Raw genomic sequence first — 15,104 nt, 5'->3', positions numbered from 1 at the left:
GACTATGTTTTGTAACAATTGAACAGCCATCTATATTTCGGAAGTCGGATCTTCCGTATAGAACTCCAAGTTGTGTCTTTAACATTCTTTTGTTCAGTACAGTATAGCTGTTGTCAGGAAAATTATGCAAAAAATTGTCAAAAAATTTGCTGTTTAACAATTTTGTTGCGTCTAGGTAGCTTAAAGATTGGAAATGATGAGTAGTTTCCTGAATTATACGGTTACATATCTCCTTGGCATCAATTTTCTGGGACTCAATTTTCCGTCGCTTGCTGACTGATTCAGGAGGAACGTCAAAGAACTGGTAGATGGCAGCAGCAGTCGAACATTTGAATTACCAAATACATTGTACATAGTTCCGAGTTCCTCCACAAACAAGCATTCTTTCCTTACGCTTTACTTTTGCAATCTCGAAGCTGTGTTGTGCTGAAGCTGACTACAGCACTTCCCTGCGTAAAAATAGCCAATCTGAGCAGTGATTTCAGCTTCGCACATGCGCATTAACTGTCTGCATTCTCATGTAAGTTTTGAGTAGCACAACGAACCCCCTGAGGCACCAAAGAGCGAAGAGCGAAGAGCGAAGACTAAACACTCTATAACGCGTCATGAACATAACCACGGGAAATTGTCAAATGGCAGATCAGATACTATGGTGGTATTGCAAATACATTATTTGAGCAAAAATTATCATTGTTCTGTAGCACTGTAGCATATAAGGACGGGCCGCCCCTGGTGAGATATTGACTGCGTCATTGTATATTCATCTTAAAGATATGCAGTAGTGGCAAAAAAAAAAAAAAAAAAAACCGGACTGACCCTTGTAGCCGACTTCAGAGCCTTGTTCACTCCAGAGCACGATAGACTGGTAACTAAGATTTTGTGGTTCGAATCGTGCCTGGGAAGGAAACGTCTTTTTATTCCTTATTAAAATTTATTCCCAATACTTTTCGATTGCAGCGATATTTTACTACTTAATTACCGTATATTCCCAGAACATGAATTTTACCACCTTATTTTCTAATGCCTTTCGAAATGGGCTACGTCAGCAGTCGAAACTACAACAATTTCAATAGATCACTCGCTATCTTGTGAATGCGGGCGTGGCATGAGCAGTGGCTCATTTCGGGGACTTTGATTATTCCGTCGATCCGGTTTTTTTTGCCACTACTGTACATCAAGTGCAGAAAGTTGTGCGACAGAAAAAAAAGCAAGCTTTTAGACGTATATTTTCTGACAATCCATGATGTCTTCGTTTTCTTTTTCGGCCAGTCACAGAACCTGTTTTATTAAACTTCTCCATTATCTTTAATATTGCTTGTCATGTTAGTCATCATCATCAATAGTTATCAGGGTTTAGGCCATTTGGCCTGTTCTGTCTCAGGTGAAAAGCTGGTCTCTCCATCGCTTCTTCGGACGTCCACGATCTCTGTATCCAAGGGGTCTGTAATTTAATAATCTCCTGGGTAGTTTATCATTCGGCATCTGTAGAACATGCTCATGCCAGTTGCTCCGATACTTGTGGATTGTCTCTGTAATGGCCACGATATTTAGTTCTTGTCGGATGTCTTCATTATATTTATGGTCATAGAGAGTGTAGCCTGCTAGCGGTCTTAGTAATCTCATCTCAGCTGCTTCTATTCTTTTCAGTTGACTAGTTGTTAGAGTCCAAGTTTCTGATCCATATAGCAAAGTTGGAATGGCCATTGTTTTGTAGAATTTCAAAATTGCGTCTTGCCGGACCTTCTTAAACAGTGTATTTCTAATTGTTCTTAGCGGCTGTTGAAATTTGGCTAATTTATTATCTATATCTCGAGAATGAATATAGGAGAGATTACAGCCAACATAAGTAAAAGCATTTCCTTGCTCTACTCCAAAGTTATTGATAACTATTTTAGTTCTTATAGAATTTTTACCAATAAAATCCATGGTTTTTGTTTCGTGTATAGAAATGTATATTGAATAATTCCAAGGGAAAAATTGTTCCAGGGCCGGGTATCGATCCCGGGACCTCTGGTTGAACGTACCAGCGCTCTACCACTGAGCTACCCGGGAACTCCACCCGACACCGTCTCAACTTTTCCCTTTATATCCACACAACTCGCGTGGGCTGACGAAACGCCAGAGACCCACATCGAGTGCACACAATCTGTGTGACTTGGAATTGTGGTTTTCTGTTAACGTACACAGTGACGTATATATTATGCAAATCTAGTCTTTCAGGTAAGGCTCCCTATAAAGCAGATTTAAATAATTTCAAGGGAAAAATTGTTCCCTTGAAATTATTCAAATCTGCTTTACAGGAAGCCTTACCTGAAAGACTAGATTTGCATAATAAATGTTTTTTTTTTTTTATCCAATGCCACCAGGTTATCTTTTCGACATTTCTGGTCTTCTTTCCTGGCCGTGGCTTAGTTGTAACCCACTTCTGAGGTTGGGGCACCTGGAAGGCGGAGTTACATTACCCCGATGATGTGATAGGATGATTATGATTATGTGGTGCCAGGAGAGGTCTTAAATCTAAACTTAATCTAAATTACAGACCATGGACGAACACAGGAATAATCCCCCTTTAAGGAAAAATTCCTGTGCTCTAACCGGGAATCGAACCTGGGACCTCATTAACTATAGCCAGAAGCTCTGACCACTAGACCATGAGGCTGGTCATTCATTAAAATATTGGCGAGTGGGAAGGGCCCTGACAAATATCCACAATTCCTATGGGTGGCTCTTGATGTAACAGTCTTATATTCGAGTAAATATGACACTTAACTAGTAACAGGTAGCTGTAACAAGAAACAAGACAACAATCCTGAATGTTTGGCCTCCAATTCCATCAAATATAAAGGGCACATGGGAAAAGGGGTTCACTGTATTTTTTTCCAGATGTTACGATATTGGTACCATATGGACATTATCATGAGGTCTTTCATTTGAGCAAGACAAACTAGAAAGAAGGAGCTCCTTGTGAGAAATAAATCACATCTGAAATTTTCCCATATAGGCAAAGAATAGGTTTTAACACTGATTAAAAAGCTTTTTCCTAAAATTCAGAAAATGTTGATATGAGCCCCTTTTTCCTGTGAACCCTTCATATATTTTTTCAATGCCATCAGATTGTCTTTCGGTATTTCTGGTCTTCTCTCCTAATAGTGATTTATGGCGTAAGAAATATATATGTTAGTAAAAATATTTATATGACGTCTACACCATTCCTCAATTAATTTCCTTGTAAATACTCAATATGACAAAATATGTTAACAGCTTACAAGAAAGATCGCTTTACACAAACTCATTTTTCAGGATTCATGGTACAGGAAAAACACATTTTTCCTGTACCATGAATCCTGAAAAATGAGTTTTCTGTGAAAATCTCGAAATCGATTTTTTTGCAGTTTTTTTTTAATTAATCCCTCAAACCAAGTTTTAGACAAGTATTACTTATGAAAGTATCCTCCAGTTACTATCAAAATTCAATATGCAATTGGGCAATTTTGATCCATTTTCCATTACAGAGTGATATGTATTATTACCTCAGGCTCTACAATAGGAACAATGCGATTTGCCTGGCAGATGGAAGCATAGCGAGCCAAAACATTGGCGTTCTCCAGAATGGCCTGGTACGACGGAGTGTTCTGCTTGATCTTGATTACACAGCGCCACTTGGCAAAGTGACAGCCATCCTTCTTGTACTGTGCGCAACGCTGAGCCAGGTCATCGAGTCCTGCAACACATATGACACTCATACAATATTCTGCTGGAGTGTGGCTGCTCAAGCAGATCATTTAGTTATTGTTTCATCTGATGCCATTGTATCACATGATGTAGCATTTTAATAATACAGAATATAATCTAAATTTAACAGAAGAAATACTGAAATCAGAAGTAAACACTGAAATACTGAAACAGTTGTCTTTAGAGACAATATTAGGTACCCTCCATAAAACTGGCCTCATTCATACACCGACGGATCCTTGATCTCCAGAGAACAAGGTGCCGGTGCAGGTGCTGTCTCTTCTCCCTTTATAGATCTCTTGGAGAAATCATTGCAATAAGTGAAAGTCTAAGGAATCTTCTATGCCACATCAATAAATTTAGGAATGCAGTTATATTGTCAGACTCCAAAGCAGCTATTCTATCAATAGTCTCTAAACACACACCTTCATCTCAAACAGCAGAAATAACTAAAATGCTCTCTCAATTAATATCACTCAATAAAAGAATTGTATTCCAATGGATACCATACCATTGTGGAATCATGGGAAACGAGAATGCGGACGCTTTAGCAAAGAAGGGCAGCACTGCTACTTACAGACCTGTTACTAAATCTACGTATTACTCTGTGAAAAGATTTATTAAATCTACATACTTAGACTTCAACAAACAAAATTTGATAACACAATCTCAAGGGAAAAATGGAAAACTCTGCATCATAATCCACAGTTAATTCCCGATTTACCACGAAAATCGTCTGTAGCTGCATTTAGATTGGCAACAGGCCATGACTGTTTGACCAAACACCTGCATAGAATTGGAATATATCAGTCCCCTAACTGCCCATTGTGCAACTCAAACCAAGAAATGGATTCGGAACACCTCAAAATCTGTGCTTCAGTGGCTGACCATGATAATATCTTTGAAAAATATTGGAGTGCAAGAGGTCAAATGACTTTATTGTCAAACGTCTGGCATTAGAAAACAACAACATAAATAAACTATGTAATCAATGCAAGTCTTTCTGTATATCATCTAATTAATTACAAAATTGAGGTCTTTCCTTAAAATGGTGCTTAGAACGGACCCTTGCCAATGTATAAAGAAGTGGCATAGAAATTGAAGCAAGGACAATAGAAAGAAAGAGAATGAAAGAAAATAAATAGAAAGACTTGACTAACATTGAAGTATTCTCCAAATTCCTCTTCAATATTTACAGTTGAGATAGTTTCAGTCATTATTGCTTCCACCAACCAAATTAGCTTTTCAGGAATTTTAAATTCTCGTAAAATTTTACTTATCCAAATTCTCTTGACTGAATCATAGGCTTGTTGAAAGTTCACAAATGGATGGATGGATGGATTTATTTTTATTTTATTGGGTTATTTACGACGCTGTATCAACATCTAGGTTATTTAGCGTCTGAATGAAATGAAGGTGATAATGCCGGTGAAATGAGTCCGGGGTCCAGCACCGAAAGTTACCCAGCATTTACTAGTATTGGGTTGAGGGAAAACCCCGGAAAAAACCTCAACCAGGTAACTTGCCCCGACCGGGATTCGAACCCGGGCCACCTGGTTTCGTGGCCAGACGCGCTGACCATTACTCCACAAGTGTGGACGGATGGATGGATGGATGGATGGATGGATAAATATATGCATTAGATCCAGTGAGGGAAGTGGGGAAAAAACCAGAGGCGATGTGCTACCCCAAGGTTTTCCTCTGGCATACCTCGATTTAAAAAAGGCATACCCCCTCCCTTACAAATGATGTATACAATAATCCTGCAATCAATAACACGAATCTTTGAAGCTTACGCAACACATTACATTTCTTAATAAAATAATTACAAATTACTTCAGTTATTTACTATAGTCCCGTCGCTCTAATTTCCGGCAGCCAATCACGTTGCAGGTCGGCTACATTTAAACGTGTGCGTCTTGTGATTCGCTGATGAAGATGTAAAGCATTTCCTAAGACTGGATAAATACTTAATATAATCGCCCGCCATTTTGGCTCTTTCGTTGGCGTTCGCAGAAAGCACACGAGGACGTTATTTGCCGCTCAATTATTTGCTGAATTACAGTGCGTTTGATTTATTATCATAGGAGCTACGACATGATAATGTTTAACGGTGTGGCAAATAGATTCCTCTTCTGGTAGCTCGGCAACGAAAGAACAAAAATGGCGAACGATACTACTTACCTAGACTTTATAGAGCCTTCACTTCCTAAAACGTAAGCAAAGAGGAGGAGTCACGCCAGAAATAACAGCGCTGCGACTATAGATTATTTTACAATGTCCTTTGAGATTTAGCATTTAAAATAATGTTAAAGCTTCAAAGTGCCTTACTTAATTTAATTATTAATAAAAAGTGCAACAAAAAATGACACAGTCACTAAATTGGCAACAATGGGCACCACAAGCTTCAGACCACAGCCTTCTATACTTGAAATATTACCGTTGTAACCATTCCAGGGGTTGGGCTTATCAAATAAACGTGTCTATAGTTGCGACGCTGTTATTCCCGGCGTGACTCCTCCTCTTTGCTTACGTCTTAGGAAGTAAAGGCTCTATAAAGTCTAGGTAGGTAGTATCGTTCGCCATTTTTGTTCTTTCGTTGCCGAGCTACCATAAGAGGAATCTATTTGCCACACCGTTAAACATTATCATGTCGTAGCTCCTAATAAATCAAACGCACTGTAATTAGCAAATAATGTCTTCGTGTGCTTTCTGCGAACGCCAACGAAAGAGCCAAAATGGCGGGCGATTATATTAAGTATTTATCGAGCCTTAAGAAATGAATAACATCTTCCTCAGCGAATCACAAGACGCACACGACCTGCAACACGATTGGCTGCCGGAAATTAGAGCGATGGGACTATAAATACAGGTTGAATTCAGTTCTAGAAAGCTGTGGTTTAGAATTAGGAAGCAAACAGATAGTACTCTTTGCTGTGAAGAAATGTATAAACAAATTTTCACGATCACATTTTTTCAGTGACGGTGTGTCATTTTTCACCAACGGTACATTTTCTGGCCATAGAAACCAGTGGCAGTATTCCATACCATCACATACCGTCTCACTTCCCTCACTGATTAGATCCCTCCGACATTATGTAGGTATACAATGCAAGACTCTAGGAAGACTTTTGCACAGTAGTAGGGGAGAGTTGGGTAGTATCGTACATCGGGTAATATCGAACAGTGAGTTTCTTTCATCTACCACCAGATGGTAGTACCTGAATGACATGGTTACGTTTCTGTGATGTCGCATACAGAAACGTAACCATGTTATTCAGGTACTACCATCTGGTGGTAGATGAAAGAAACGCACTGTCCGATATTACCGATGTCCGATACTACCCAACTCTCCCCTATACATTATCAATTACAAATGTTCATGGAAAGATTGCAAGATAAACCCACTACTAAAACAATCTTCTGTCCCATTGTCCTGACACTTCTTCAATTGTGTCTGTGCTGACAAAGAAGAACAATATCTCAATTTGTCTGTTTATCCTCAAACTACCTATCATATACTCTATCCTATCAGTTCTTGCACTGCCACAGCACAGGCAGATAAATTCCTTTTCCTCTTCTACTAATGGTATCGATCTTGGGTATACTGAACGTTTAAATCAAGAAAACTGATGATAATGATTACCCTGAGTGGTGCACTCGTCCTCAGATCCAAAGAGAGGAACGACACCCTTGTCAACCTTGATGCCAGGAATGATCCCCTTCTGCTTCAGAAGTTCAGGAAATGGTGTTCCATCATCGGCCTTCTGGTATAAGGTCTCATGAAAGAGAATCACTCCTGAGATGTTTTCTGCCACCACTTGGTCTGAGCTAAACAGGAGCTGAAGTCAAGAAATAATTCAAGTAAGTCACCCATCCAATTTGAAGTACAGCATCAATAAGGAATGTTACAGTACATCACAAATGTTAAAGAAATTATAGATGCATTAAACATTTTACTTAGTCTACATTTAAATGTAAAGTATTTTAAATTATTTAGTGCATACATTTTATCTTTCAACGCTCATACATCGGACCAGAGTCTGCAATAAGCAGCTGCCATTAGAGAACATGCATAGTCGCTGATAAGACACACTCACGGACAGGAGAACGCGAATTCGATTATGCGCAATGTTCAAAACATACAGAGGTGAGCCTGCCTAGAGAGAAATAAAAAATAGGTTGCAGCCGCCAAATTCTCTTCAAGGAACGACCACTCATATAAATTGAGGGAAAGAAGACAGAGGACGGACACTGGAAAGTTTTCTTTTCTCAATCGTACTATCAGGGACTGGAATGCTTTACCTGCAGACTTACTAAAGGCTTTACCAACAACCAAAAATGTATTTAAAAATAGGCTTAAGGACTTTACTAATAGATGGTAGTATATTATACACACTATTTAAAGGGTGTAAATGATATTTTGTTATTGAAGTGTTGTATCAGTGAAGAATTATGTTGTGTCAGTGAAGTGTGTTGTGTCAGTGAAACGTGTTCCTGTCAGGGAAGCTTTATAGTTTATAGTGGCAGTGCAAAGTATTTGAACAGTGAAATGTTTTTGAAGTGTTAGTGATATCAGGATAGAATCAGTGAAATGTGTCGTAGTTCCAGTGCAGTGAGCGAGTTGACAGCGAAATGAGTGTAATGTGGAAAGGTACTTTTGCAGATATGAACACATCATACTCGTGGGTTTTAGTTCGAACTTAGGTTTAAGATACAAATTAGATTTATTTTAAATGTTATTTTAAGTGATCGTGCTTCATTTAATTTAGGATATTCCCTATTATTATTATTATTATTATTATTATTATTATTATTATTATTATTATTATTATTATTATTGTTATTATTATTATAAATTATTGTTAGTATTAATTATTTGTATTAATTATTAGTAAGAGCAGCTGGCTGCGGACTGGAAGGTCCGGGGTTCGATCCCAGGTGGTGACAGGATTTTTTCTCATTGCCAAACTTTCAGAACGGCCCCGAGGTTCACGCAGCCTCCTATAAAATTGAGTACCGGGTCTTTCCCGGGGGTAAAAGGCGGCCAGAGCGTGGTGCCGACCACACCACCTCATTCTAGTGCCAAGGTCATGGAAAGCATGGGGCTCTACCTCCATGTCCCCCAAGTGCCTTCATGGCATGTTACGGGGATACCTTTACCTTTATTATTAACTGTATTTTTAATTAATAAGTTTATTATTGTCATTATTGAGTGTAATTAGTTACCACTGCCACCGGGTATATACCCATTGCAGTGTGAATAAATACATACACATACATACAGATTATTGTGGGTGGTACTTAGTTGAATTGAGTTTTAAAATATTTGTTATTGTGTGCAGCATTGAGTTTCATTTGTCTGCTTGTCTGTTGCTTCAGTAGGGTTCCCAGACTTATTGGAAAAAAATAAGGGACACTTATCAGTTATCACTAAGTAAGTTTAGTATGCGCACCCATCAAATATGCCAAAGTAATTTTGGGGTTTTCTTATTCTATCACAATGATATTTGTCAAAATGGCTTATAGAGGACTGTCTTTGTAGAAGAAGAAGGAGAAGAAGGAGAAGAAGAAGAAGAAAAAGAAGAAGAAGAAGAAGAAGAAGAAAAAGAAGAAACCATTTGTGAAAATTTTTTCGTGTCTTGAGTTAGATTACAGTATACATACATAATGTAACACCTTATTATTTTATAAAACCCTGATCTACCGGTACTATTTGGTACGTTTACATTAGAGGCTGGCACAGAGAAATTATCTTTTTAATGGTTACAGTGATTTGGATAAAAGAAGAGCTGTCTTAAACAGTTTCAACGAGAAATAAGGACAGTGGAAAATATTATGCACTACTAATCCATTGCAACATACTGGTACCATACATTAATTGGAATGACATGTCGCAATAATTAATAGGGGAGTAGTGGGTACAGTGAGACACAAAATATTAAGACATATGTATGCATGTGATAATTCAAGTATTTTTAAAATCAAGTGCAATAGAAATAGACATTAAAACATGGAGTATGATAATACATAAACAAAAATTTTAATAGATAAAGGACATAATATATAATAATAATAATAATAATAATAATAATAATAATAATAATAATAATAATAATAGTAATAATAATAATGATGATTTATTTTAGCTGGCAGAGTTAAGGCCTAACCAGCATAATACGTGTTTGTCAAAAAATGCAAATGTCTCACTGTTCCCATTCAGGAGGGTACAGTGAGACACCATAGTGTATATTAACGGACATTGAAATGATTTACATTTATTTCAAAAGAAAAGAAAGCTTGCTGTCTCTTTATCTTGCCATGTTCTGTAGACTTATTTAGAATCATTTTGATGTCTGACTTCGAAACCATTGAAACATCTGTAACATTTGAAAAAGTGAATTTTCCATGACATTTCAAACTTTTGCGAAAAAATGAAATGAATTTTTGGTGACAACAAAGCTTATAATGATAAGAATTTAATGTACTTCATTATTATTTTTTAACATTTTCTTAAATTTTGTGAATTTTTTATTTATGAAACCATTAAAATGTAATGTATGCATTATTTTAAGCTACAGTTCTTAAATTGCTTACTAGTATGCTAATTTTTAATGTTAGTTACTGGTAAATGTAATATAATTGCAGTTTGTTTTTGCAAATCATTGGTACATGGGAACAGTGAGACGTCCCAGTGTACCCTTCATTTAAAAGTGACACCATCATTTCAAAATTAAAACAAGAAAGACGAAACTTTGCCAAACATAATCTCAAATACCATAGTATTAGATAACAAAATATTCATATTTATATCTCATTTGTATATCCAATATAAATCTTCATTAAACACAAGCCAAAATTTTACTTCTAGAGTGAAAAATTACGAATTATTTTTTCATCACTCACCTTTATAATTAGAATCAAATCGAGTATGAAAATACTGTTACTTTACTCATGCAACATACAACTCCACTGTTACCTACATCTCAACATCAAAATTTACCATCTAATGAAAAATGTCTCACTGTTCTCCCTGTCTTACTGTACCCACTTCTCCCCAGGAGTGGATCAGGACAGCACGTTTGCACATCTCCTTTTTATGTTAGGTTAGGTTCTTTTCAAACTGAAATGACAAGTGAAGTGTACAGTTAAAATTACCCTAACCTAACCTAACCTAACCTTTTTATGTTAAGTTAGGTTAGGTTAGAGTAATTTTAACTGTACGCTTCACTCGTCATTTCAGTTTGAAAAGAACCTAACCTAACATAAAAAGGAGATGTGCAAACGTGCTGTCCTGATCCACTCTCTTCTCCCCTACTACACAAGATTGTTTTTCATGAATTAGTTTACCTGTCTGTAGAGACGACGATTTTCTTCAGTATTTTCTACTCCAATATCACCGAAACGTTTGCCAATTGTTGCAGTGGACTCATCTGCAGCGAGAATGCCCTTGCCAGGTGCTACAATTGCGTTGGCAATCTTGTTGAGCTCCTCCTGCAGAGCGGGTGGTGGGTAGTTGAAGTAGGTTGTCATATTTGTGCACAGTGGATTTTAAAGTAAGGGATCTGCAATTACAGAAAATGCCATTGTCAACAAATGTTGGAGTATAACACTATGTTTTTAAGTCACTGTTATTCACATTTATAACGAAAACTGTATGCAGTGCAAAAAGGTGTCAAGTTAATTCCTTGTTATTGTTGATAGATGTCCATCATTCTTCTTTCTTTCTTTTACCCAAAGTCTGCCCTTGGTATTTCAGCCATTCAACGCCTCGCGGTCCAGTATATTTTAGTTGTGGTACTGATTAAAATATGCCAGGTTAAAATAAATGTGAAATCTTGCCAGGAGTAGCTTCCCAGGCAAGTACCAAAGAAAGCTAGCCCTGTGCACATAGGAGGCCCTCGACCTGATATGATTCTATGGGCTTACAAGCAAACGTTCTGATGGGGGCAGATAAAAACTTAAATTTTTTTCTTCCACCATGTTAATAATGTCAAAAGAAGTGCTTATACAAATTTTGGCCACTCGACCACAATTACAAGGTCCATAAAAAGTAAGTTCGCCTGGGGCCACTAACAGAAAAAAAACTAATTAATTAATTAACTAGTGGACTTACTCCTGTTAATTATGTAAGTGTGTGCAGCTTACAGCTGTTTCGGTGCTTCACGCACCATCGTCAGAGCCTACTAGATCTCGGCGTCATCTCGAACTTCTCTGCCTGTTATGTGGGTGTGTTTGATTGTTGAAAGGTGTTGAAGAGTGGAGTCAAATTGTGTGTGTGTACTGAAATTGATCTGCGTGTTGAGAATTTGATCGGGGTGTGTTTTAGTGTGTTTGTATATTTTGTATTGTTCTAGTGTGTTGAGTTTTTGGTTCTTGGGTTGTATGTCTAGGATTTCCATGTCCGCATTTATGTTATTGTATGTATGGTTAGCATTGGTTATGTGATCGGCGTATGTAGATGTATTGTGTCCTCTGGTTATTGCTTTAATGTGTTCTTTGTAGCGTGTTTGGAATGATCTGCCTGTCTGTCCAATGTAGAACTTGTTGCAACTATTACATGTGAGTTTGTATACACCTGTGTGGTCGTATTTATTTGTTTGTGTTTTTTGTGTGTTGAGATGTCTTTGTAGTCTAGTAATGAATACAAATGACACTCTGGAGGAAATTAAACGCAGAATAAATATGGAAAAATGTCTGTTATTATTCGACTGAGAAACTTAGGTCATCCAGTCTGCTCTCACAAAACCTAAAAGTTACAATTTATAAAACAGTTATATTAACCGGTTGGTTGTGAAACTTGGACTCTCACTTTGAGAGAACAGAGTCTAGATCTAGTAGGCTCTGAGGATGGTGTGATGAAACACCGAAACAGCTGTAAGCCGCACAGACTTAAATAATTAACACAAGTAAGTCCGCTATTATATTACTTATATTCAAGTGTTAAAAGTAGTGTACACAAGATTCAAAATGGATATATTTCTTTCTTTCGAAAATTTAAGAATTCACAGTTTCCTATGTATTACTGCCATAGAATGAATAAATGTGTTTTTCTTCCTACTGAACAATTTTATACTTTGCACATAGGAGTTATTGCAGGAACAACGAGGATATGCTGTTTTTCCTTTATTTCCATTCCTGCAGTATTATGGCGTTATCACCATTTTATTTTATTTAATAATAATAATAATAATAATAATAATAATAATAATAATAATAATAATAATAATAATTATAATAATAATAATAGTAATAATAATAATAATAGTAATAATAATAATAGTAATAATAATAATAATAACAATAGCAACAACAACAATAATAATAATGGTAATAATAACAATGCAAATACAAATACAAAGTAGCTTTTAAGGAACCCGGAGGTTCATTGCCGCTCTCACATAAGCCCGCCATTGGTCCCTATCCTGAGCAAGATTAATCCAGTCTCTATCATCATATCCCACCTCCCTCAAATCCATTTTAATATTATCTTCTCATCTATGCCTTGACCTCCCCGAAGGTCTTTTTCCCTCCGGCCTCCCAACTAACACTCTATATGCATTTCTGGATTCGCCCATATATGCTACATACCCTGCCCATCTCAAACGTCTGGATTTAATGTTCCTAATTATGTCAGGTGAAGAATACAATGTGTGCAGTTCTATATTGTGTAACTTTCTCCATTCTCCTGTAACTTCATCCCTCTTAGCCCCAAATATTTTTCTAAGCACCTTATTCTCGAATATCCTTAACCTCTGTTCCTCTCTCAAAGTGACAGTCCAAGTTTCACAACCATACAGAATAACCGGTAATATAACTGTTTTATACATTGTAACTTTTAGGTTTTTTGAGAGCAGACTGGATGACCTAAGCTTCACAATCGAATAATAACAGACATTTTTCCATATTTATTCTGCGTTTAATTTCCTCCAGAGTGTCATTTGTATTTATTACTGTTGCTCTAAGATATTTGAACTTTTCAAATTTTTATATTTCCAATTCGTACTATATTCTGATCACGAGACATAATCATATACTTTGTCTTTTCGGGATTTACTTCGAAACCTATCTCTTTACTTGCTTCACGTAAAATTCCCGTGTTTCATATAATAATAATAATAATAATAATAATTATAATAATAATAATAGTAATAATAATAATAATAGTAATAATAATAATAATAATAATAATAATAATAATAGTAATAATAATAATAATAGTAATAATAATAATAATAGTAATAATAATAATAATAATAATAATAGTAATAGTAATAATAATAATAATAATAATAATAATAATAATAATAATAATAATAGCAACAACAACAATAATAATAATGGTAATAATAACAATGCAAATACAAATACAAAGTAGCTTTTAAGGAACCCAGAGGTTCATTGCCGCTCTCACATAAGCCCGCCATTGGTCCCTATCCTGAGCAAGATTAATCCAGTCTCTATCATCATATCCCACCTCCCTCAAATCCATTTTAATATTATCTTCTCATCTATGCCTTGACCTCCCCAAAGGCCTTTTTCCCTCCGGCCTCCCAACTAACACTCTATATGCATTTCTGGATTCGCCCATATATGCTACATACCCTGCCCATCTCAAACGTCTGGATTTAATGTTCCTAATTATGTCAGGTGAAGAATACAATGTGTGCAGTTCTATATTGTGTAACTTTCTCCATTCTCCTGTAACTTCATCCCTCTTAGCCCCAAATATTTTTCTAAGCACCTTATTCTCGAATATCCTTAACCTCTGTTCCTCTCTCAAAGTGACAGTCCAAGTTTCACAACCATACAGAATAACCGGTAATATAACTGTTTTATACATTGTAACTTTTAGGTTTTTTGAGAGCAGACTGGATGACCTAAGCTTCACAATCGAATAATAACAGACATTTTTCCATATTTATTCTGCGTTTAATTTCCTCCAGAGTGTCATTTGTATTTATTACTGTTGCTCTAAGATATTTGAACTTTTCAAATTTTTATATTTCCAATTCGTACTATATTCTGATCACGAGACATAATCATATACTTTGTCTTTTCGGGATTTACTTCGAAACCTATCTCTTTACTTGCTTCACGTAAAATTCCCGTGTTTCATATAATAATAATAATAATAATAATAATAATAATAATAATAATAATAATAATAATAATAATAATAATAATAAAATAATATAAAAATTGAGTTTTAACTGCAATTAAATTAAAATAGACGCTTTGAAACGTTTTCTTTAAACGAAGTATTAACTATGCATTGAAGAGGATTTAAAACCAATTAACTATTTGAAGACATCGTCTGATGTTACAGTAATAACTGTTTGGAAATTCTAAATGAGTTTTCAATGGATATG

The 15,104-nt window shown here is 36.1% G+C and overlaps 1 protein-coding gene across 6 annotated transcripts in view; it reads right to left on the bottom strand.

Moving 5' to 3' along the window:
• Ald1 (fructose-bisphosphate aldolase) overlaps nt 1-15,104 on the bottom strand; it is a 227,935-nt gene that overhangs the window by 18,200 nt on the left and 194,631 nt on the right. For all 6 annotated transcript variants that reach the window (XM_069842918.1, XM_069842919.1, XM_069842921.1 and 3 more), the window contains 3 exons: nt 11,083-11,297; nt 7,379-7,574; nt 3,531-3,721 (listed from right to left, as the gene is read on the bottom strand). In XM_069842918.1, the coding sequence (XP_069699019.1) occupies nt 3,531-3,721; nt 7,379-7,574; nt 11,083-11,265 (570 nt within the window). In that variant the 5' untranslated portion in view covers nt 11,266-11,297. The remainder of the gene's footprint in view (nt 1-3,530; nt 3,722-7,378; nt 7,575-11,082; nt 11,298-15,104) is intronic.

This window comes from Periplaneta americana, chromosome 13, assembly GCF_040183065.1.
Source record: "Periplaneta americana isolate PAMFEO1 chromosome 13, P.americana_PAMFEO1_priV1, whole genome shotgun sequence".
Classification (NCBI taxonomy): domain Eukaryota; kingdom Metazoa; phylum Arthropoda; class Insecta; order Blattodea; family Blattidae; genus Periplaneta; species Periplaneta americana.
This window is presented reverse-complemented; position numbering and strand designations above follow the sequence as displayed.